Genomic DNA, 22,820 nt, shown 5'->3' with positions numbered 1-22,820 from the left:
CCCAAATGCACACACACACAAGCATGCTCACATAAGCGAGCATGTGTGTGTGTCTGCGTACACACACACACACACACACACACACACACACCTCTGCACAAAGCAGGAGGGATTTTGGTGCTACTCTGCACCTGTCTGTGCATAAAGACATTCCTTCTGGATGTGCAGTCTATTCATTGCATTTAGTGTGCCTACATACCTTTGGGAGAGAAAAGCATTGAATTACTACTTTTTCACTGCAATCCCTAAAGGAACTAGCAATAGCAAAGGAGAAGGAAAGAGGGCTGAAAGAAATGAATTATTCTCCTCTCAAACCTCATGTAATGTATTCTTGCAAATAAACATTTTCTTTCCAACAGTGCCATCTACTGGTAACATACCCAACTCCACTCAGCTATGCAATAAGTAGACATCAAATGATGAAAAGCATTTTTATTTAAACATATATCGAATGTTATATATCGAAACATACAAAATGCACATGCATGAAAGACTACAAATATATAAAACTATTATTTGCATCCATGGCTGCAATGTAGGTTACAACCATCAAAATATTTCAGACCAAAATTGCCTTCCTACAATTTAAACCTTCCAATTGGGCTAGCTGCTGTATTTACACAGCAGTCTTAGTAAGCATATATTACTGTATCATTAAACACATGAATCAAAAGCAGTATAATAAACTAATTGAACAAATCTCATAGGTTTAAAATAAAAGGTAACTGGCATAATTTCAAAAGCAATCAGTATTGTGGTATAATTTTCTCTGTAGACTAATACACATTAAGTAATTGTTAAAATGTGGAACACAATCTTGATTTAACATAGGTCATTTTATCCATCTAAAATACATGTTTCCTTATATGTTGAGAGTTGAATAGATCACAGCACTTTCCTGTATGTATGGACATGAACACCAGTTAAAAAAACAAGCACACTACATTTAGACAGATATTACAAATAGTAACTATATATATATATATATATATATGCAGTACCAGTCAAAAGTTGACACACCAACTCATTCAAGGGTTTCTTTACTTTTACTATTTTCTACATTGTAGAATATTAGCGAAGACATCAAATTAACACATATAGTATCATGTAGTAACCAAAAAAGTGTTGAACAAATCAAAATATATTTTAGATTTTAGATTCTTCAAAGTAGCCACCCTTTACATTGATGACAGCTTTGCACACTATTGGCATTTTCTCAAACAGCGTCACCAACAGTCTTGAAGGAGTTCCCACATATGCCGAGCACTTGTTAGCCGCTTTTCCTTCACTCTGCGGTCCAACTCATCCTAAACCATCTCAATTGGGTTGAGGTTGGGTGATTGTGGAGGCAAGGTCATCTGATGCAGCACTCCATCACTCTCCTTCTTGGTCAAATAGCCCTTACACAGCTTGGAGGTGTGTTGGGTCATTGTCCTGTTGAAAAACAAATGATAGTCCCACTAAGCCCAAACCAGATGGGATGGCGTATCGCTGCAGAATGCTGTGGTAGCCATGCTGGTTAAGTGTGACTTGAATTCTAAATAAATCACTGACAGTATCACCAGCAAAGCACCCCTACACTATCACACCTCCATGCTTCACGGTGGGAACCACACATGCGGAGATCATTCGTTCACCTACTCTGCGTCTCACAAAGTGATGGCGGTTGGAACCAAAAATCTCAACTTTAGACTCAGACCAAAGGACAGATTTCCACCAGTCTAATGTCCATGCTCGTGTTTCTTGGCCCAAGCAAGTCTCTTCTTATTGGTGTCCTTTAGTAGTGGTTTCTTTGCATTAATTAGACCACGAAGGCCTGATTCACGCAGTCTCCTCTGAACAGTTGATGTTGTGATGTGTCTGTTACTTGAACTCTGTGAAGCTTTTATTTGGGCTGCAATTTCTGTGGCTGGTAACTCTAATGAACTTATCCTCTGCAGCAGAGGTAATTCTGGGTCTTCCTTCCTGTGGCGGTCCTCATGAGAGACAGTTTCATCATAGCGCATGAAGGTTTGTGACTGCACTTGAAGAAACTTTAAAAGTTCTTGAAATGTTCCGCATTGTCTTAAAGTAATGATCGACTGTCATTTCTCTTTGCTTATTTGAGTTGTTCTTGCCATAATATGGATCTTCCGTATACCACCCCATACCTTGTCACAACACAACTGATTGAATGAAACACATTTAGAAGGAAAGAAATTCTACAAATTAACTTAAGGCACACACATTAATTGAAATGCATTCCAGGTGACTACCTCATGAAGTTGGTTGAGAGAATGCCAAGAGTGTGCAAAGCTGTCAAGGAAAAGGGTGGTTACTTTGAAGAATCTCAAATATTTTTCTATTTGTTTAACACTTTTTTGGTTACTACATGATTCCATGTGTTATTTCATAGTTTTGCAGTCTTCACTATTATTCTACAATGTAGAAAATATTAACAATAAAAACCCTTGACTGGTACTGTATATAAATAACAAAATGATCATTTTAATAAAGTGCTATTCTTACCTGATTTGACCCTGCTGTGACTCTGTTGGGATCTGAAAAAAGGAAAATCATATAGTTACGCTTCATCTACACAAGTTACATTCAACAAACCATTCTGTTTTTCCACACACACACACTACTCACCGACAAGCCTGGGTTCACCCAAAGCAAATTCAGAGTAATGAACTTCCTCATTCTCATCTTCACCTGTTTGACCCTTCTGGCTCTCTGGTTGTAAAACATTTTTGCCAAAATGTTAACACAGTTGTAACTTTTGTGTAACTTCCTATATCGGTTGGCACTGTGGAACATTCCGAATGTCATCTTGAAAGTCATCTCTACTTCCTCCTTACTGTACCAGTGGAGGCTCCTCAGAGGAGGAAGGGGAGGACCATCCTCAGTGAATTTCATGCAAATAAACTGTTCAAATATTGTCTTCTCTCTCAATGAGTCAACTACTCACCACGCTTTATGCACTGCAGTGCTAGCTGGCGGTAGCTTCTGCTTTCAGTATTAGATTCATTCTGATATTTTGATTGGATGGACAACATGTTAGTTAATGATGCAAGCGCTCTGAGGTTGGACGACGTCCTCCGGAAGGCGTCATAATTACTGTGGAAGACTATGGAAGGGGGTGAGAACCATGAGCCTCCTAGGTTTTATATTGAAGTCGATGTAAGATAACTGTACTCCGGCTACAACATGGTGTGACCCTACAGAGTACTGTTGAGGCTACTGTAGACCATTGCAAAACAGTGTGTTTAAATCAGTTATTTGGTGATGAGAATATTTTTTGTATAATTTTATCCAAAAAGGATAACTTTAATGTTTCACTATAAATAATAGTGGATGGTCCACCCATTCTTCCTCTGAGGAGTCTCCACTGCCATATCTATATTGTACATCATATTAGACCCAAAGTGGAGAAGTGTATACCTTGGACTCTTCGTGAATCTGTGGTGTTATCGTAGACTGGGTCATTCTTCTGGGTCAGTGGTAGGTTCGTCACAGCTTTGAAAAAAGCGATCATTGCAAAAACGTTCACACAACTGTTGAAATAGGCCTAAATTTAAGATGTAGCAATCCAACAAGTTTGATCAGCAATGTGGTCATTATCAGTGTATTTTACCTGTCTTCTTCCTCTTCAGGTAGAACACCAGAGCACCAACCAGGACCCCAGCAACAGCCATAGCAATGCAGGCCACAATGACCACAGTCTGCAGATGGTTATCTGTGGTAACCAAAAAGACATGAACAAAGAGTATGAGAGAGAACATGCTGGGATATGATACCTGAGTACTTACTACACAGCTGACGCCATTTGCTAAGTGTAACGAGTGTGCTGAGAGTCGGGAAGCAAGTACAAGGAGTGAGTTTTTTATTAAATAAACACAAAAAACACAAAACACAAACACACCGACATGAAACAGTCAATAACACCTGAGGAAAGAACCAAGGGGAGTGACAGATATAGGGAAGATAATCAAGGAGGTGATGGAGTCCAGGTGAGAGTCATGAGGCGCTGGTGCACTTGACGATGGTGACAGGATCAGCAGTCTGATGACCTAGAGGCCGGAGAGGGAATATACGTGACAGTACCCCCTCCCTGACGCCGACAAAGGGGATGAACCCGGGGATCAGGAGCGAACCGGTCATGCCGTCTGAAGCGCGGAAACCTGGCGATCCGGCTGGGGGCGTGAGAGCCAGGCGATCCGGCGGAGGCATGAGAGCCCGACCAGCCGGCGGAGGAATGAGAGCCCGACGAGCCGGCGGAGGAATGAGAGCCCGACGAGCCGGCGGAGGAATGAGAGCCCGACGAGCCGGCGGAGGAATGAGAGCCCGACGAGCCGGCGGAGGAATGAGAGCCCGACGAGCCGGCGGAGGAATGAGAGCCCGACTAGCCGGCGGAGGAATGAGAGCCCGACGAGCCGGGCGGAGGAATGAGAGCCCGACGAGCCGGCGGAGGAATGAGAGCCCGAAGAGCCGGGCGGAGGAATGAGAGCCCGACGAGCCGGCGGAGGAATGAGAGCCCGACGAGCCGGCGGAGGAATGAGAGCCCGACGAGCCGGCGGAGGAATGAGAGCCCGACCAGCCGGCGGAGGAATGAGAGCCCGACGAGCCGGCGGAGGAATGAGAGCCCGACGAGCCGGCGGAGGAATGAGAGCCCGACCAGCCGGCGGAGGAATGAGAGCCCGACGAGCCGGGCGGAGGAATGAGAGCCCGACGAGCCGGCGGAGGAATGAGAGCCCGACGAGCCGGGCGGAGGAATGAGAGCCCGACCAGCCGGCGGAGGAATGAGAGCCCGACGAGCCGGCGGAGGAATGAGAGCCCGACCAGCCGGCAGAGGAATGAGAGCCCGACCAGCCGGCGGAGGCATGAGAGCCCGACCAGCCGGCGGAGGAATGAGAGCCCGACCAGCCGGCGGAGGCATGAGAGCCCGACGAGCCGGCGGAGGAATGAGAGCCCGACGAGCCGGCGGAGGAATGAGAGCCCGACGAGCCGGCGGAGGAATGAGAGCCCGACGAGCCGGCGGAGGCATGAGAGCCTGTAGCGGCTCCCGGACCCGGTGTCATTTACATTGACACAAAAAAAATGCTTCCCTTAGGTGACGTGTTATTCTGTAACGAGGGCGCTGAGAGATGGGAAGCAATTACAGGGAGTGAGTGTTTTAATAAATAAATAAACAAAACAATAAAAACAAAACCCAAACACCACGACAGATATAGGGAAGATAATCAAGGACGTGATGGAGTCCAGGTGAGTGTCATGAGGAGCTGGTGGGCTTGACGAAGGTGACAGGTGTGTGGGATAATCAGCAGCCTGATGACCTAGAGGCCGGAGAGGGAGTATACGTGACACTAAGACTCTAAATTCATCACAGTTTAAATTAACAGGGGCCCAAGGGCAATCCAGAGACATTGATTTGGTTACTTGTATGATGTACAGTATGTTGTTTATGATGATGTCATCTAACTGAATCTTTAATAGATTCCAATCATTCAGATGGAGTGATCTAATGTAATCTACAGACATGTGTTACCTTTCAAAGTCAATGTTGATGTAATGAACTCTGATCTTCCAGCAGAATCACTGAATCTGAGGGGAATGCTTGCACTGAGCATGCCCCTGTGAACACCACAGACTGCAAGTGCAGCAAACAAGTTGTTACCTGTCATTGAAGACATTGTTGTCTGTGTGGGGAGTGTGAGGGTCAGGGAGGCTGTTACTCTGAGCATGCCCTCTGTGAACACCACACACTGCCAGTGAAGCTGGTCGCTACGGAGGCTGGGCAGGGTCACACTGAGCATCCTGTTGGGGTGACTGTTTGTCAGGACCTCCTGTTTGACCAGCAGCCACCTGCTCCCCTCCATCCTCATCCAGGCCAGGGTCACAGGGTCACCGCTCACCTCCGACACCTCACACCTCACCACCACGGGCTGGCCACCAGGGGGCCCTCCAGATTCAGATACTAAGATAAAGAACAGAAAAAAGTACTGTACTATACTTTGACTGAAAGAGCAGTAACTGTAACAATGTACTGAACAGCTGATTAAATTAAATGATTAAATGAAAAGTGTATGGTTGTCCTAGTAACCAACAGTCTGTGTGAACAGAGTGTCTGCTCTCTCAAAGACAAAAGCAAAGTTACCTCGAATGGTTGTGAGTTTAATCATGCCGAATCTTTGGCGATCATAGAAACATTCGAACGTTCCACTATCCTCAAATGTCACTGGTGAGACATGCAGTGGGAAATCATATCCGTTGAATGGGGGAGATGAGAATCGGTCACTTCTGACTTTGTCCGATGAAGTCAGAGTAACAGATGTTGTTGATCTCCTCATGGTCCATTCGGCTCTCCTGTATGGGGAACTATACCTGCAGATCAACTTCACCTCACTGCTGTTGCTGCTCTCTCGAAACAGATGTATCAATGGTTTATTAAATGTGTCTGGAAAAAAGAAACATTAAAGTGAAAATGCTGATGATAATGTTGGCCTGTATAGTGCAATTGTATCACCCTTTTCTTTGTATTATTGAGGACCATATTCCTGAATATTTAACATTTGGTCAATTCATGTATTAATGTATTACATTCATGTTAATAAATCTTACCTGTTAGCACATTCAGTGTAATATAACCTGTAAACAACAATTCTCCATTCAGTCTGAAATTGCAGTTGAATCTCCCCCAGTAATTCTGATCGACAGTGTGGATGATCATATGGGCCGTTCTGTTGTAGAACAACGTGGTGTTAGAAGTGGAATCTCCATCTCTTTCCCACTGAAGTGTGGCCCCATCTGGTATGCTGGACACCTCGCATCGCACACTCACATCAGATCCAAGATACGCTTTATTAACATTATAGTTTGGTGTCTCTGCAAAAAGGAGACATATATTACTTTACTTCAATTTGTTAAAAGTAGATGAAACGAGCAGAAAAGTGGAAATCAGTGGTTTACATCTTTACAAATCTAAAATGCTTGATAATCAATAATGAAACGATTACAACAGCAAAAGTTTGGCTCTAATTCTGATATTGACGAGGCGATATACATTGATATTTAAAATGATTCAAATTATACACATTGAGAAACTGAACATGATAAATATACCTTTAAACACAAAACTAAACACCTCAAATCTCGCCAGAACAGCTGAAGCTGGTTTGGTTTGCATGAACACAAACTCTCCAGCATTTTCAAATTTTGTTTGGATAGAAAGATCATATCCTGTTCCTTTTGAGAAAGGAGCCTGTGTGTTCCATGAAGGATTTCTATTCCTGGATGAAGTGATTTGGGCTACTGAAGTGTTTGAGTGTCTGCCATCATGTGAGGTCCACATCCATAGGTGCGCTGTCCCTTCCGGAACTGCAGGGGAAACTTGGAGAGTGACTCTTTCATTGGGCTTGTTAAGGAAAAATATCTTCTTTGACAATTCTGTGGAGGGAAGATAATCAAAACGATAGGACAAAAAGCTGCAAAATATCTTTATATTAATATTATTCACTGTTCAAATCTCACATTTTCTCTCACTCTCTTTCTCAGACGACTCTTCAATAGCTTCATCATAATTGTATGTCATGCTTTAAAGGGGCAATCTGCTGATAGAACAACAACAAAGCAGTTAACCTGCTACTGATTTGGGAAACAGCTGAGGGATGGGCCTGGAGATATTTCTAAAACTGTTTTTAATATTTACAACTTATATTTGGGATACTGGTGGGGTACAACAGCTGAACTCAGCTCATAAGGCAGTTCAAATCTTCAAGAATCAATGGGTGTACATCAGGATGGGCAACTTTGATGGGGGTGGGAGCCACAAAAACTAAACTCATCCTGAAGGGACGTAAATTCCTTGCAGGTCTGCATAACCACATACGCATAATCCCCCCCGCCACCACATAGTGAGAAAAACATTTCAGCAGACCCCATCTTGACAGCGGAGAGAAAAAAAAATGTTTTAGAGTTAATGTTGTACAATTCTACAGGTTGATAATGTTTTACTAATTCCCTGCAGTTCTACACATTTTGCCATAGGGTGAGGAGAAATGTTTGCAGTTTTTAATATGATATCTGAGTGAGACTGACTAACAAAATCAACGGGGGCCCACCGGACGGTATTTGGACCATGATTACTAAGTTAGATAGCTAGCAGCTAGACTAACTTACCAATAAAAAAATTGTTTAGCTGACATGGACTAATTGACTGACAATCTGTGACTGCATCAGAGAAAAACTGCTGAAGCACAACCAAATTTAATAAATGTCACATTGTACATTATACTGTTCTAACTTGCAACAGTAGGTTGAGATGCAGACTGAGTAAATTATTTTACTTTTTTAAATGTATTACTTTAATTGATCCGAGGGCCTTCAGAAGGGGCGGGCCACCAGTTTCCCATCCCGGGTGTATACAGCCGTGGGAGGTAAGGGTGCTGAGGCTGCTGCAGCACCCTCTGAAAAATCTGAATAAAAATATCCTTAAAAATTCACACAAAAATGCAACCCCCTTGATAAAACATTCTCAGCCCCTCCCCCATCCCCCGTTGGCTAACAAAATGTACTGCATCCCACCCCAAACTACTTCCCGCGGCTATGCTGGTGTATATCATTCATTTAAAGGTCTCCAAATGGATGTAGCAACTACAGATTACCTCTTTAAATGGTGACTCTTTAATGTCAAATAATTCAACCAGAAACACGTTACTCACGTTCAGCTGAGAGTCCCTGACCGCATCTAGATATCCACAGCAGGATCCACAACAACGTTACACCCATAGAGCCTCTGTACTGCCCCATGTTGCTGTATGTTACTGTTCTGTTCCCCTCTCTACTCAGTAGCCAACTCATATCATTACTGACGTCTCTGATAAATATGTTCAGGAAATGACTGAAGAAAAGAAGAAGTTCCAAAACTACACGTGATGCAATTTAAAATGAGTGCAAGTCTGAGGACATAGGACTTCATAAAATCTCACTTTACTGGTATCAGCCATATACTGTATGTAGCATGCAGGGATTAAGGAGTAGGATTAAGGGTTAAATTATCAATGCCACCCCACCGTCATAATAGGCATCAATGGGATCAAAACAATAGTCAAACATGTCACAGTTTAGCAACATGTAGCAGAATATAATGTAAATGCTGTGCAATTAAAAATAATAGAAGTAGTATTATTACAAGGATGTTACAGATATTATAATTAATATGGAAACAAGACATTTTCCTTTTGAAGCAAATAACAGTTGGTGAATTTTTTGAAATTCCATAGACCATGATGTCCAAATGCAACCAAAGGCTTTCAAAACCAAAAAGCTGAACTTGCTACATTATAGTCAGTCTGTCACGTCCTGACCATAGAAAGCTTTTATTTTCCTATGGTAGAGTAGGTCAGGGCGTGACAGAGGGTTTTGTCTAGTTTATTTATGTCTATGTTGGTTCTAGTTTCTTTTTTCTACGTTGGGGGTTTGTCTAGTTTATGTATTTCTATGTGGGGTTCTAGTTGTTGTATTTCTAAGTTGGTATTTTTTGGGATGATCGCCAATTAGAGGCAGCTGGTCATCGTTATCTCTAATTGGGGATCATTTTTAAGTTGTTGTTTCTCCCACTAGGAGTTGTGGGAGATTGTTTTGAGTAAGTGTATGTTCCACCGCTTTGTCGCGGTTTGTTGTTTTGGTCATTAGTATGTCTTGCAGAGTGTCACAGTTATAATGAAATGTGGAACGATACACACGCTGCACTTTGGTCCACTCCATCATATGACAACCATGACACAGTCTCTTACAACAGTCCCTTCAAAATTCAAAGCTTTTCTAATACAGGACAATCAGATGGTAAAATAAGCTGAGACACTGTTGCCAAACTAGTATTAACATCACCATTTATTGTGTACAAACATTACAGACTGAGGATGAATGGAAATGTACATTTCTAGGATGAACTAAATAATATACACTGAGTGTAAAAACATTACTATTTAGTCATGACCATTCACCCTCTGAATGCCACACGTACACAATCCGTGTCAATTGTCTCAAGAATCCTTCTTTAACCTGTCTCCTCCCCTTTAACTACACTGATCGAAGTGGATTTAACAAGTGACATCAATAAGGGATCATAGCTTTCCCCTGGATTCACCTGGTCAGTCTATGTCATGGAAAGAGCAGGTGTTCCTAATGTTTTGTACACTCAGTGTAAATTATTCTTTTGGAAAGATGCTTACAGTATCATAACATGGTCATGTTTTCAATATTAGTCTTTGAGGGGAAGGTTGTTGGTGATTAACACATTAATTTAACACCAATGAAGTTTCTTTTGCCAGACCTTTTGACAGAACACAGTGTGTCATGTGGTAATTCCGTGTGAAAGACGTCACGGGTTGGTACAGACATGGGTGGGAAAGCTATATTTCAACACAGCCACAGGCCATAGGCTAGCAACAAGGCTATACATTAGTCTCCTCCAGTTGAGCAGGTTCCTCCTTTTGTCTCTGTGTCTGGGTGCCTGGATGGAAGACACAACAACACATCAACCAGAAGAGTATGCAATGATGTCATTTACACACACTAATTCAATAGTTTTCCACTCAGTACTTCTGAAAGGTGATCATGTATGTTACTTCATAATGTTAATTTGAGTTCTAGTTCACTACAAAATCAAAGTTGGTCATATGTTTGGAGACTTTAAAAGCGCTCTAATGCAGAGAAGGATCCACGTCCCATGTGAAGGCTAGCTCTGCCTCGGTCCAAAATGAAAGAGAAAGATTGGTACTGTCTAAGGCAGACATTTTAGATAGTGCCTCAATGTCCCATTCCTTTGGGATTGGGTTGGATGTCTTTTTTTATGGAGAGTCTATCCAAGAGGGAGTGTCTCCTTACCGTTTGGTCTTCGACAGTAGAACCCGAGAAGTCCCAGAATTCCTAGGGTGGCAGCCATTGTAATCACCCCTCTGACCACTGTCTCGGTGCCCATCCCTAAGAAACAGAGACTTCTGTTAGATTATATTAAACATAGGATCCTCTCCAGCATGGTAACCTATTTATTTTGTTACACTAGGCCTATGCCAGGAGAAAGCAGAGGTCCAGTGAGGAAAAATGTGGATGGATTGAGATAGGTTGGAACAGATTAGGTCAAATTGAAGAGAGTCTATCATAACAAGTTGTTACCTGTCATTGAAGACATTGTTGTCTGTGTGGGGAGTGTGAGGGTCAGGGAGGCTGTCGCTCTGAGCATGCCCTCTGTGAATACAGCACACTGCCAGTGCAGCTGGTTGCTACGGAGGCTGGGCAGGGTCACACTGAGCGTCCTGTTGGGGTGACTCTCTGTCAGGACGTCCTGTTTGACCAGCAGCCCCCTGCTCCCCTCCATCCTCATCCAGGCCAGGGTCACAGGGTCACCGCTCACCTCCGACACCTCACACCTCAGCACCACGGGCTGGCCACCAGGGGGCCCTCCAGATTCAGATACTAAGATAAAGAACAGAAACAAGTACTGTACTATACTTTGACTGAAAGAGCAGTAACTGTAACAATGTACTGAACAGCTGATTAAATTCAATGATTAAATGAAAAGTGTATGGTTGTCATAGTAACCAACAGTCTGTGTGAACAGAGTGTCTGCTCTCTCAAAGACAAAAGCAAAGTTACCTCGAATGGTTGTGAGTTTAATCATGCCGAATCTTTGGCGATCATAGAAACATTCGAACGTTCCACTATCCTCAAATGTCACTGGTGAGACATGCAGTGGGAAATCATATCCGTTGAATGGGGGAGATGAGAATCGGTCACTTTTGACTTTGTCCGATGAAGTCAGAGTAACAGATGTTGTTGATCTGCTCAAGGTCCAGTCGGCTCTGCTGTATGAGACACTATTCCTGCAGATCAACTTCACCTCACTGCTGTTGCTGCTCTCTCGAAACAGATGTATCAATGGTTTATTAAATGTGTCTGGAAAAAAGAAACATTAAAGTGAAAATGCTGATGATAATGTTGGCCTGTATAGTGCAATTGTATCACCCTTTTCTTTGTATTATTGAGGACCATATTCCTGAATATTTAACATTTGGTCAATTCATGTATTAATGTATTACATTCATGTTAATAAATCTTACCTGTTAGCACATTCAGTGTAAATATAACCTGTAAACAACAATTCTCCATTCAGTCTGAAATTGCAGTTGAATATCCCCCGGTAATTCTGATCGACAGTGTGGATGATCATATGGGCCGTTCTGTTGTAGAACAACGTGGTGTTAGAAGTGGAATCTCGTTTTCTTTCCCACTGAAGTGTGGCCCCATCTGGTATGCTGGACACCTCGCATCGCACACTCACATCAGATCCAAGATACGCTTTATTAACATTATAGTTTGGTGTCTCTGCAAAAAGGAGACATATATTACTTTACTTCAATTTGTTAAAAGTAGATGAAACGAGCAGAAAAGTGGAAATCAGTGGTTTACATCTTTACAAATCTAAAATGCTTGATAATCAATAATGAAACGATTACAACAGCAAAAGTTTGGCTCTAATTCTGATATTGACGAGGCGATATACATTGATATTTAAAATGATTCAAATTATACACATTGAGAAACTGAACATGATAAATATACCTTTAAACACAAAACTAAACACCTCAAATCTCGCCAGAACAGCTGAAGCTGGTTTGGTTTGCATGAACACAAACTCTCCAGCATTTTCAAATTTTGTTTGGATAGAAAGATCATATCCTGTTCCTTTTGAGAAAGGAGCCTGTGTGTTCCATGAAGGATTTCTATTCCTGGATGAAGTGATTTGGGCTACTGAAGTGTTTGAGTGTCTGCCATCATGTGAGGTCCACATCCATAGGTGCGCTGTCCCTTCCGGAACTGCAGGGGAAACTTGGAGAGTGACTCTTTCATTGGGCTTGTTAAGGAAAAATATCTTCTTTGACAATTCTGTGGAGGGAAGATAATCAAAACGATAGGACAAAAAGCTGCAAAATATCTTTATATTAATATTATTCACTGTTCAAATCTCACATTTTCTCTCACTCTCTTTCTCAGACGACTCTTCAATAGCTTCATCATAGTTGTATGTCATGCTTTAAAGGGGCAATCTGCTGATAGAACAACAACAAAGCAGTTAACCTGCTACTGATTTGGGAAACAGCTGAGGGATGGGCCTGGAGATATTTCTAAAACTGTTTTTAATATTTACATAGTTTACAACTTATATTTGGGATACTGGTGGGGTACAACAGCTGAACTCAGCTCATAAGGCAGTTCAAATCTTCAAGAATCAATGGGTGTACATCAGGATGGGCAACTTTGATGGGGGTGGGAGCCACAAAAACTGAACTCATCCTGAAGGGACGTAAATTCCTTGCAGGTCTGCATAACCACATACGCATAACCCCCCCCCACCACCACATAGTGAGCAAAACATTTCAGCAGACCCCATCTTGACAGCGGAGAGAAAAAAAAATGTTTTAGAGTTTATTTTGTACAATTCTACAGGTTGATATTTTTTTATTAATTTCCTGCAATTCTACACATTTTGCCATAGGGTGAGGAGAAATGTTTGCAGTTTTTAATATGATATCTGAGTGAGACTGACTAACAAAATCAACGGGGGCCCACCGGACGGTATTTGGACCATGATTACTAAGTTAGATAGCTAGCAGCTAGACTAACTTACCAATAAAAAAATTGTTTAGCTGACATGGACTAATTGACTGACAATCAGTGACTGCATCAGAGAAAAACTGCTGAAGCACAACCAAATTTAAAAAATGTCACATTGTGTATTATACTATTCTGACTTGCAACAGTAGGTTGAGACCCCGACTGAGTAACATTTTTATTTCTTTATGTACTTCTTTTATTGATCCGAGGGCCTTCAGAAGGGGCGGGCCACCAGTTTCCCATCCCGGGTGTACACAGCCGCGGGAGGTAAGGGTGTTGAGGCTGCTGCAGCACCCTCTGAAAAATCGGAATAAAAATATCCTTAAAAATTCACACAAAAACGCAACCACCTTGACAAAACATTCTCAGCCCCTCCCCATCCCCTGTTGGCAAATTTCTTTTTACTGCATCCCACCCCAAACTACTTCCCGCGGCTATGCTGGTGTATATCATTCATTTAAAGGTCTCCAAATGGATGTAGCAACTACAGATTACCTCTTTAAATGGTGACTCTTTAATGTCAAATAATTCAACCAGAAACACGTTACTCACGTTCAGCTGAGAGTCCCTGACCGCATCTAGATATCCACAGCAGGATCCACAACAACGTTACACCCATAGAGCCTCTGTACTTCCCCATGTTGCTGTATGTTACTGTTCTGTTCCCCTCTCTACTCAGTAGCCAACTCATATCATTACTGACGTCTCTGATAAATATGTTCAGGAAATGACTGAAGAAAAGAAGAAGTTCCAAAACTACACGTGATGCAATTTAAAATGAGTGCAAATCTGAGGACATAGGACTTCATAAAATCTCACTTTACTGGTATCAGCCATATACTGTATGTAGCATGCAGGGATTAAGGAGTAGGATTAAGGGTTAAATTATCAATGCCACACCACCGTCATAATAGGCATCAATGGGATCAAAACAATAGTCAAACATGTCACAGTTTAGCAACATGTAGCAGAATATAATGTAAATGCTGTGCAATTAAAAATAATAGAAGTAGTATTATTACAAGGATGTTACAGATATTATAATTAATATGGAAACAAGCCATTTTCCTTTTGAAGCAAATAACAGTTGGTACATTTTTTTAAATTCCATAGACCATGATGTCCAAATGCAACCAAAGGTTTTCAAAACCAAAAAGCTGAACTTGCTACATTATTACATTTACATTACATTTAAGTCATTTAGCAGACGCTCTTATCCAGAGCGACTTACAAAATGGTGCATTCACCTTATGATATCCAGTGGAACAACCACTTTACAATAGTGCATCTAAATCTTTTAAGGGGGGGGGTTAGAAGGATTACTTTATCCTATCCTAGGTATTCCTTAAAGAGGTGGGGTTTCAGGTGTCTCCGGAAGGTGGTGATTGACTCCGCTGTCCTGGCGTCGTGAGGGAGCTTGTTCCACCATTGGGGTGCCAGAGCAGCGAACAGTTTTGACTGGGCTGAGCGGGAACTGTGCTTCCTCAGAGGTAGGGGGGCCAGCAGGCCAGTGGTGGATGAACGCAGTGCCCTTGTTTGTGCACTGCAATTATTGTCAGTATCTTACAACAGTCCATTCAAAATTCAAAGCTTTTCTAATACAGGACAATCAGATGGTAAAATAAGCTGAGACACTGTTGCCAAACTAGTATTAACATCACCATTTATTGTGTACAAACATTACAGACTGAGGATGAATGGAAATGTACATTTCTAGGATGAACTAAATAATATACACTGAGTGTAAAAACATGACTATTTAGTCATGACCATTGACCCTCTGAATGCCACACGTACACAATCCGTGTCAATTGTCTCAAGAATCCTTCTTTAACCTGTCTCCTCCCCTTTAACTACACTGTTCGAAGTGGATTTAACAAGTGACATCAATAAGGGATCATAGCTTTCACCTGGATTCACCTGGTCAGTCTATGTCATGGAAAGAGCAGGTGTTCCTAATGTTTTGTACACTCAGTGTAAATTATTCTTTTGGAAAGATGCTTACAGTATCATAACATGGTCATGTTTTCAATATTAGTCTTTGATGGGAAGGTTGTTGGTGATTAACACATTAATTTAACACCAATGAAGTTTCTATTGCCAGACCTTTTGACAGAACACAGTGTGTCATGTGGTAATTCCGTGTGAAAGACGTCACTGGTTGGTACAGACATGGGTGGGAAAGCTATATTTCAACACAGCCACAGGCCATAGGCTAGCAACAAGGCTATACACTAGTCTCCTCCAGTTGAGCATGTTCCTCCTTTTGTCTCTGTGTCTGGGTGCCTGGATGGAAGACACAACAACACATCAACCAGAAGAGTATGCAATGATGTCATTTACACACACTAATTCACTAGTTTTCCACTCAGTACTTCTGAAAGGTGATCATGTATGTTACAAAATCAAAATCAAAGTTGGTCATATGTTTGGAGACTTTAAAAGCGCTCTAATGCAGAGAAGGATCCACGTCCCATGTGAAGGCTAGCTCTGCCTCGGTCCAAAATGAAAGAGAAAGATTGGTACTGTCTAAGGCAGACATTTTAGATAGTGCCTCAATGTCCCATTCCTTTGGGATTGGGTTGGATGTCTTTTTTTATGGAGAGTCTATCCAAGAGGGAGTGTCTCCTTACCGTTTGGTCTTCGACAGTAGAACCCGAGAAGTCCCAGAATTCCTAGGGTGGCAGCCATTGTAATCACCCCTCTGACCACTGTCTCGGTGCCCATCCCTAAGAAACAGAGACTTCTGTTAGATTATATTAAACATAGGAACCTCTCCAGCATGGTAACCTATTTATTTTGTTACACTAGGCCTATGCCAGGAGAAAGCAGAGGTCCAGTGAGGAAAAATGTGGATGGATTGAGATAGGTTGGAACAGATTAGGTCAAATTGAAGAGAGTCTATCATAACAAGTTGTTACCTGTCATTGAAGACATTGTTGTCTGTGTGGGGAGTGTGAGGGTCAGGGAGGCTGTTACTCTGAGCATGCCCTCTGTGAACACAGCACACTGCCAGTGCAGCTGGTCGCTACGGAAGCTGGGCAGGGTCACACTGAGCGTCCTGTTGGGGTGACTCTCTGTCAGGACCTCCTGTTTGACCAGCAGCCCCCTGCTCCCCTCCATCCTCATCCAGGCCAGGGTCACAGGGTCACCGCTCACCTCTGACACCTCACACCTCAGCACTACCGGATGATTCCTGGGGAATCCACTAGGCTGCACTGCAGAGACTGAAATGGAAATCTGGAGATCATTGGGGATCTGTCATCTGTTTTCTCAAATATAAGTAAAATTGATTATTCTGAAAAATGCACCTTGGATATTTAAAATGATAATGCTCACCCTTTAGGGTTACCACATTAATAGAGGCAACTAGGAGGTTTTCAAAATAGCAGTTGAACCTCCCACAATCTTCAAACTTCACCGGTGAGAAGTAGAGAGGGAAGTAGTGTCCATTGAAGTCCCCGTATGAAAATCTCTCATTAAATGTGTCATTGGATCCGTACATTGCAGTTGTCACAACCTGAACGTCTTTAGCTGTAGATAGTGGGGTCCAGGACCATAATGCATGGGTGTACCTATCTGATGTCATACAAAGCAGTGTCACCAGAGAGCTGTTGGAGCTCTCTCTGTACATTGTGAGAGTGGCATCAGACGAAACTGTGGAGAAAACCATTGCGGTGTTCAGTCAGAGGGGAAAGTTTAATTTCATTTAAATCCAAAGTCTAAATGGCATTACGGGTCCATTTTGTTGTAAATGTAACAAATGTGATCACCATTTATCCATTTAAAATGAGACTAATATTATTGATTGTCAATGACTACTGATCAAGAGGAAAACATTCAGGTTTCACATAAAGGTTTTGATATTTCAGTTAGATAAGAACACATTTTGTACCTTCCTCAATTCTGACAGCATTAGAGACATTATATAACAGTGTTCCATTCTGTCTAAAAGTGCAGTAGTATGCCCCCTGACTGTCCGGATGAACACTGTGGATGACCATATGGACAGTGTTATTGTAGGACAGCGTGGTGTTAGAAGTGGGACCTTCCTCTCTTTCCCACTGCAGTGTGGCCCCTTCTGGTAGGCTGGACACCTCGCAACTAACACTCACATCAGAACTCAGACGAAATGAAGGCCAAAAGGAAGGTGTAACTGAAAAAACATGGAATTTAAAAATGGTTACAATGTAAACTTACTGTCCAAACTAAAACAGTAATGTGAATGAACAATTACGGTGAAGAAATTATTTCTGGAAGCTGGCTTTTGAAACGATTTAATCATTGGAAGCTATTTTGTCATTATGGAAGATTCACGATGGCTTGTCTGTGCAAAACAGACACAGAATTGACTTACTTTTTGTGGCGAAGATCTCAATCTTAACCAATGGGACATTTGTTCTTACCAACAAAAACACCCCTGCACATTCAAACTTCGGCTTCACTGTTACGTCATAGTCTATGCTGCAAGAAAAGTACTCTGTGAAAGGTGGACTAACCACTAGCCTAGAGGATATTGCTCTGGCTATTTGAATCTCTGAGTATCTCCCATCATGTGAGGTCCACTCCCAGCTGAACTCTGACTCGTGAGGTTGAGCCAGGTCTGACACAGACAGATGCACACTCTCTGTCTGACCAGAGATAAAGAAGATGCTCCTCTTCATCACTGTGTGTGGACAATGAGACACAGATCTGGTCAAATAACATTTTCAATTCACCCTATAACAGTTTCAAAATACACAGATTATTTATTGTGAATCTGGTTTAAAGCCCCTTGTTTTAAAAATCAAGGACAAACAAGATGTTCAGAGCAACAAAATAATGATGATGAAATACATACAGTAAAAACTGAACTCACCCTCAGCAGAATTCCCTGATATGCATAACAGGATCCACCACTGAATAACCATAATGTGGTCCATACCCTGACCTGACATTTAACTCCGGTTCCACCAGTATCTGAGAAACAACTCCAGACAAAGTGAAGGAGCATAGCACATTCTTACATTGAAACAGCAGCTTGCACAATTTCCGCTATCTTGTTCAGTTACATCTCATCATCTCACTATTGCATTCATCATTGTAGCAACTTGTTCTCATGATCTGATAATGTGAAGGTTTTCTCAGTTGATTTGAACCGTTGGTATTTGTGTTACCCATTTTGACCATTGAATGCCATGGTCGGATGGCCGAGCCAGGCGCTGTCTGATAACTAATTTAATTATAGTCTAATCTAATTTAGGTATAGTTACAGTAATGGAATGGACCCAGAAAATTGTATGTGGTTTTATTCTCAATTACGTTAATAAAACTTGAACAAAAAACACACCATGGGAAAAAGGTACAATTTGAACTGGAATTGAACTGGAATTGAAATAGAATCAACTCAAACTAGGAACGATTTTACTTAACATGATCTATATCACCAGACCTATACAGTGATTCATTAAAAACATATGGTACAGTATGGTAAAGTGAAGTGCATAGCAATGTTATAATGGGGTTACGTCCATTAAGGTTCATTAGCTTTAAAGGCACAATGCAGCTTTTTAAACATTTATATTAAATCATTTCTGGATAACAATTTTGATTTTTACTGTAATAGATTTCCATTAAAAGGGGCACAAAACACTTTTTGGGAGTGGTCTGCATGGGAAGGGAAAAACTGAAACAGCTGTTATTGGCAGATCGTTTTGGAACTCTTTGTTATTGGTCTATTAACCAATTTACCACATGGTGATGTCATGATGGAAAACCAAAACTTCCGCCCATTCAAACCCGCTGATTAAAAGGTCCTTTGCAGATTGTATTTTCAACCAGAAACTTTCAGGAATTAAAACTTATCCATTTAAAAAAAAAAAACTTTTACAGTGTTAGTTTCATCAGCTGTTTTAAATGGGCCTTTAAATGGAGGCAGCGTAGCCTTGTGGTTAGAGCATTGGACCAGTAACCGAAATGTTGCACGGTCGAATCCCTGAGCTGACAAGGTACAAATCTGTTGTTCTGCCTCTGAACAAGGCAGTTAACCCACTGTTCCTAGGCTGTCATTGAAAATAAGAATTTGTTCTTAACTGACTTGCCTAGTTAAATAAAGGTAAAATAAAAAATAGAAGTTAGAGCCATGGCTCAAATTGCATGGGTTTTGATACTGTTTGATTCCTGAAAGTTTATAATGAAAAATTGTTATATGAAGCAGGATTAGCATAATAAACATAATACATACATAGCTTAAATGTATTTGATAGACAATCCAATGCTGAAAGCCTTTGATAGTATATGTCTATGTACTTTCTCTGCTACCACTGGAGTTGTCCAAAAAGCTCCCCTCCTTGGTTTTTTATCGGTATGGTACAAAGCATAAGCATGACAAGAGTGTATAAGATCATCCACTCAGTAGCGTATTCATCACAGTCACTGAATGTAGACAGCATAATTATTTTTACAACTTTTATGTTTTAAGCAGACCACCATAGTGCCTGTGCCCAAGAACACTGAGGTAACCTGCCTACATGACTACCGACCCGTAGCACTCACTTCTGTAGCCATGAAGTGCCTTGAAAGGCTGGTTATTGCTCACATCAACACCATCATCCCAGAAACCCTAGACCAACTCCTATTTGCATACCGCCCCAACAGATCCACAGATGATGCAATCTCTATTGCACTCCACACTGCCCTTTCCACCTGTACAAAAGAAACACCTATGTGAGAATGCTATTCATTGACTACAGCTCAGCGTTCAACACCATAGTGCCCTCAAAGCTCATCACTAAGCTAAGGACCCTGGGACTAAACACCTCCCACTGCAACTGGATCCTGGACTTCCTGACGGGCCGCCCCGGGGGTGCGTGCTCAACACGGGGGTGCGTGCTCAGCCCCACGGCCAGGCACTACTCCAACACCATCGTTAAATTTGACGACGACACAACAGTGGTAGGCCTGATCACCGACAACAACGAGACAGCCTATAGGGAGGAAGTCAGAGACCTGGGCATGTGGTACCTGGACAACAACCTCTCCCTCAACGTGATCAAGACAAAGGAGATGATTGTGGACTACAGGAAAAGAGGACCGAGCACACCCCCATTCTCATTGACGTGTCTGCAGTGGAGCCGGTTGAGAGCTTCAAGTTCCTTGGTGTCCACATCACCAACAAACTAACATGGTCCAAGCACACCAAGACAGTCATGAAGCGGGCACGACAAAACCTATTCCCCCTCAGGAGACTGAAAAGATTTGGCATGGGTCCTCAGAACCTCAAAAGGTTCTACAGCTGCACCATCGAGAGCATCCTGACTGGTTGCATCACTGCTTGGTATGGCAACTGCTCGGCCTCCGACCGCAAGGCACTACAGAGGGTAGTGCGAACGGCCCAGTACATCACTGGGGCCAAGCTTCCTGCCATCCAGGACCTCTATACCAGGCGGTGTCAGAGGAAGGCCCTAAAAATTGTCAGACTCCAGCCACCCTAGTTATAGACTGTTCTCTCTGCTACCGCATGGCAAGCGGTACCGGAGCACCAAGTCTAGGTCCCCAAGCCATAAGACTCCTGAACATCTAGTCAAATGGCTACCCAGACTATTTGCATTGCCCCCCCCCCCCCTCCACACCACTGCCACTCTCTGTTGTCATCTATGCATAGTCACTTTAATAACTCTACCTACATGTACATACTTCCTCAACTAACCGGTGCCCCCGCACATTGACTCTGTACCGGCACCCCCCTGTATATACTGTTATTTTTTACTGCTGCTCTTTAATTACTTGTTACTTTTATCTCTTATTCTTATCCGTATTTCTTTGAAAATGCACTGTTGGTTAGGGGCTCGTAAGTAAGCATTTCACTGTAAGGCTGTTGTATTCGGCGCGTGTGACTAATACAATTTGATTTGATTTGTTTTGAAAAATGTGTTTTGTAGATGTGCTTTTTTAAGTGTGTGATGATGAATGGCTCACACTTATGATGTGTTCTTAGTGGGTGTTTCATAAATGTTAGAGTTGGGATTGTTTTCATAGATGAGCTCAGGTATGTCTTGGTCTTAAACAGACAGTTACAAAAATGAAGAAGATAAAAACAGAGTTACATCTAACATGCCAGTGTCACTGCATCCATTGGAAATGTGTTTAGTTTTTTGTGCAAGTATACTGTATTGTAGATACCTTTGTCTCTCTCATCTCAGTCAGTGGTAGGTCTGTCATACCTTCAAGGTAGAAACAAAACATTACTTGAGACAGGTCCATCTTAACATAGAATAGCATTACATTTAGGAACACAGTAGAAGTTAGAAATCAGTGTGGCTACTGATCTCCCTCCTGTGGAAAACACCAAATCTCATCAGGATCACAGCAATGGCACACACCAACCCAAAACAGGCAACAATGATCACAGGCTACAGACTGCTCTCTGTCAATGGCACAGAGAGAGAGAGAGAGAGAGAGAGAGAGAGAGAGGGAGAGAGGGAGAGGGAGAGAGAGATACATGTGTGATATGACGGGTTGACACCAGTGCCTCGCATTCAATGGAGGCTACTTTTCCAAAAGGTACAAATGATGTGGCTAGAACTATGGCTATAGGAACTATGGCTATAGACACCTGTAAATGTATTCTTTGTAATAATGTTTTAGGCAAAACATTTTATACAGAATGTTCTACTCATAAAGTGTCTGTGAGCTACGTACCTATATCGTCGGGCATTGTGAGGGTCAGGGAGGCTGTTGTTCTGAGCATGCCCTCTGTGAACACCACACACTACGGAGGCTGGGCAGGGTCACACTGAGCATCCTGTTGGCATGACTCTCTGTCAGGATGTCCTGTTTGACCAGCAGCCCCCTGCTCCCCTCCATCCTCATCCAGGCCAGGGTCACAGGGTCACCGCTCACCTCCGACACCTCACACCTCAACACCACTGGCTGGCTTCAGTGGTCTAGCTTGAAACCCCGGAATGAGAATCTCTGAGGATTCTCCTGCATTGATACCCCGTTTGGATGTTCTCTCTATGCTGAAGCCACCTTCACCGATGTTGCATGTTGAGGGTTTTGGGTGTTGTCAGAAACCACCCTATCAATGATTCTTTCAGACAGAGGGTGGACAGATCCTGCTCTTGTGGGTATCGGGATATAATCATGGACTTTCTACAGAAGGTAAGTCTATGTCCACTTAAAACTTT

The 22,820-nt window shown here is 42.3% G+C and overlaps 3 protein-coding genes across 6 annotated transcripts; all 3 read right to left on the bottom strand.

Moving 5' to 3' along the window:
• Positions 1–417: 417 nt before the first annotated feature.
• On the bottom strand, positions 418–8,865 carry LOC106586294 (uncharacterized). Of its 4 annotated transcripts, none has more exons than XM_014173428.2 (10): positions 8,700–8,865; positions 7,102–7,425; positions 6,601–6,864; positions 6,137–6,436; positions 5,657–5,956; positions 3,617–3,718; positions 3,424–3,498; positions 2,632–2,715; positions 2,509–2,540; positions 418–898 (listed from the first exon to the last, which is right to left on the bottom strand). In XM_014173428.2, exons 1-10 carry the CDS (start codon positions 8,836–8,838, stop codon positions 863–865), a joined length of 1,656 nt encoding a protein of 551 aa, XP_014028903.1. In that variant the 5' UTR covers positions 8,839–8,865; the 3' UTR covers positions 418–862. The 4 variants fall into 4 exon arrangements, 3 of the variants coding, with proteins under 3 accessions (XP_014028903.1, XP_045563537.1, XP_014028904.1); XM_045707581.1 differs by having other exon boundaries at positions 7,124–7,425; XM_014173429.2 differs by lacking the exon at positions 8,700–8,865 and adding an exon at positions 7,510–7,609.
• Positions 8,866–9,852: 987 nt separating this feature from the next.
• Positions 9,853–14,368, bottom strand: LOC106586296 (uncharacterized). Its single transcript, XM_045707582.1, has 7 exons — positions 14,206–14,368; positions 12,601–12,924; positions 12,099–12,363; positions 11,635–11,934; positions 11,155–11,454; positions 10,867–10,962; positions 9,853–10,492 (listed from the first exon to the last, which is right to left on the bottom strand). The coding sequence occupies exons 3-7, from the start codon at positions 12,145–12,147 to the stop codon at positions 10,434–10,436; spliced, it is 804 nt and encodes a 267-aa protein (XP_045563538.1). The 5' UTR covers positions 12,148–12,363; positions 12,601–12,924; positions 14,206–14,368; the 3' UTR covers positions 9,853–10,433.
• A 931-nt stretch (positions 14,369–15,299) lies between these two features.
• Positions 15,300–18,674, bottom strand: LOC106586295 (uncharacterized). Its single transcript, XM_014173430.2, has 7 exons — positions 18,512–18,674; positions 18,011–18,319; positions 17,549–17,809; positions 16,993–17,310; positions 16,575–16,880; positions 16,287–16,382; positions 15,300–15,939 (listed from the first exon to the last, which is right to left on the bottom strand). The coding sequence occupies exons 1-7, from the start codon at positions 18,588–18,590 to the stop codon at positions 15,881–15,883; spliced, it is 1,428 nt and encodes a 475-aa protein (XP_014028905.1). The 5' UTR covers positions 18,591–18,674; the 3' UTR covers positions 15,300–15,880.
• Positions 18,675–22,820: the final 4,146 nt, after the last annotated feature.

The sequence above is a fragment of the Salmo salar genome, chromosome ssa25 (genome assembly GCF_905237065.1).
Source record: "Salmo salar chromosome ssa25, Ssal_v3.1, whole genome shotgun sequence".
NCBI classification, from domain to species: Eukaryota; Metazoa; Chordata; class Actinopteri; order Salmoniformes; family Salmonidae; genus Salmo; species Salmo salar.
This window is presented reverse-complemented; position numbering and strand designations above follow the sequence as displayed.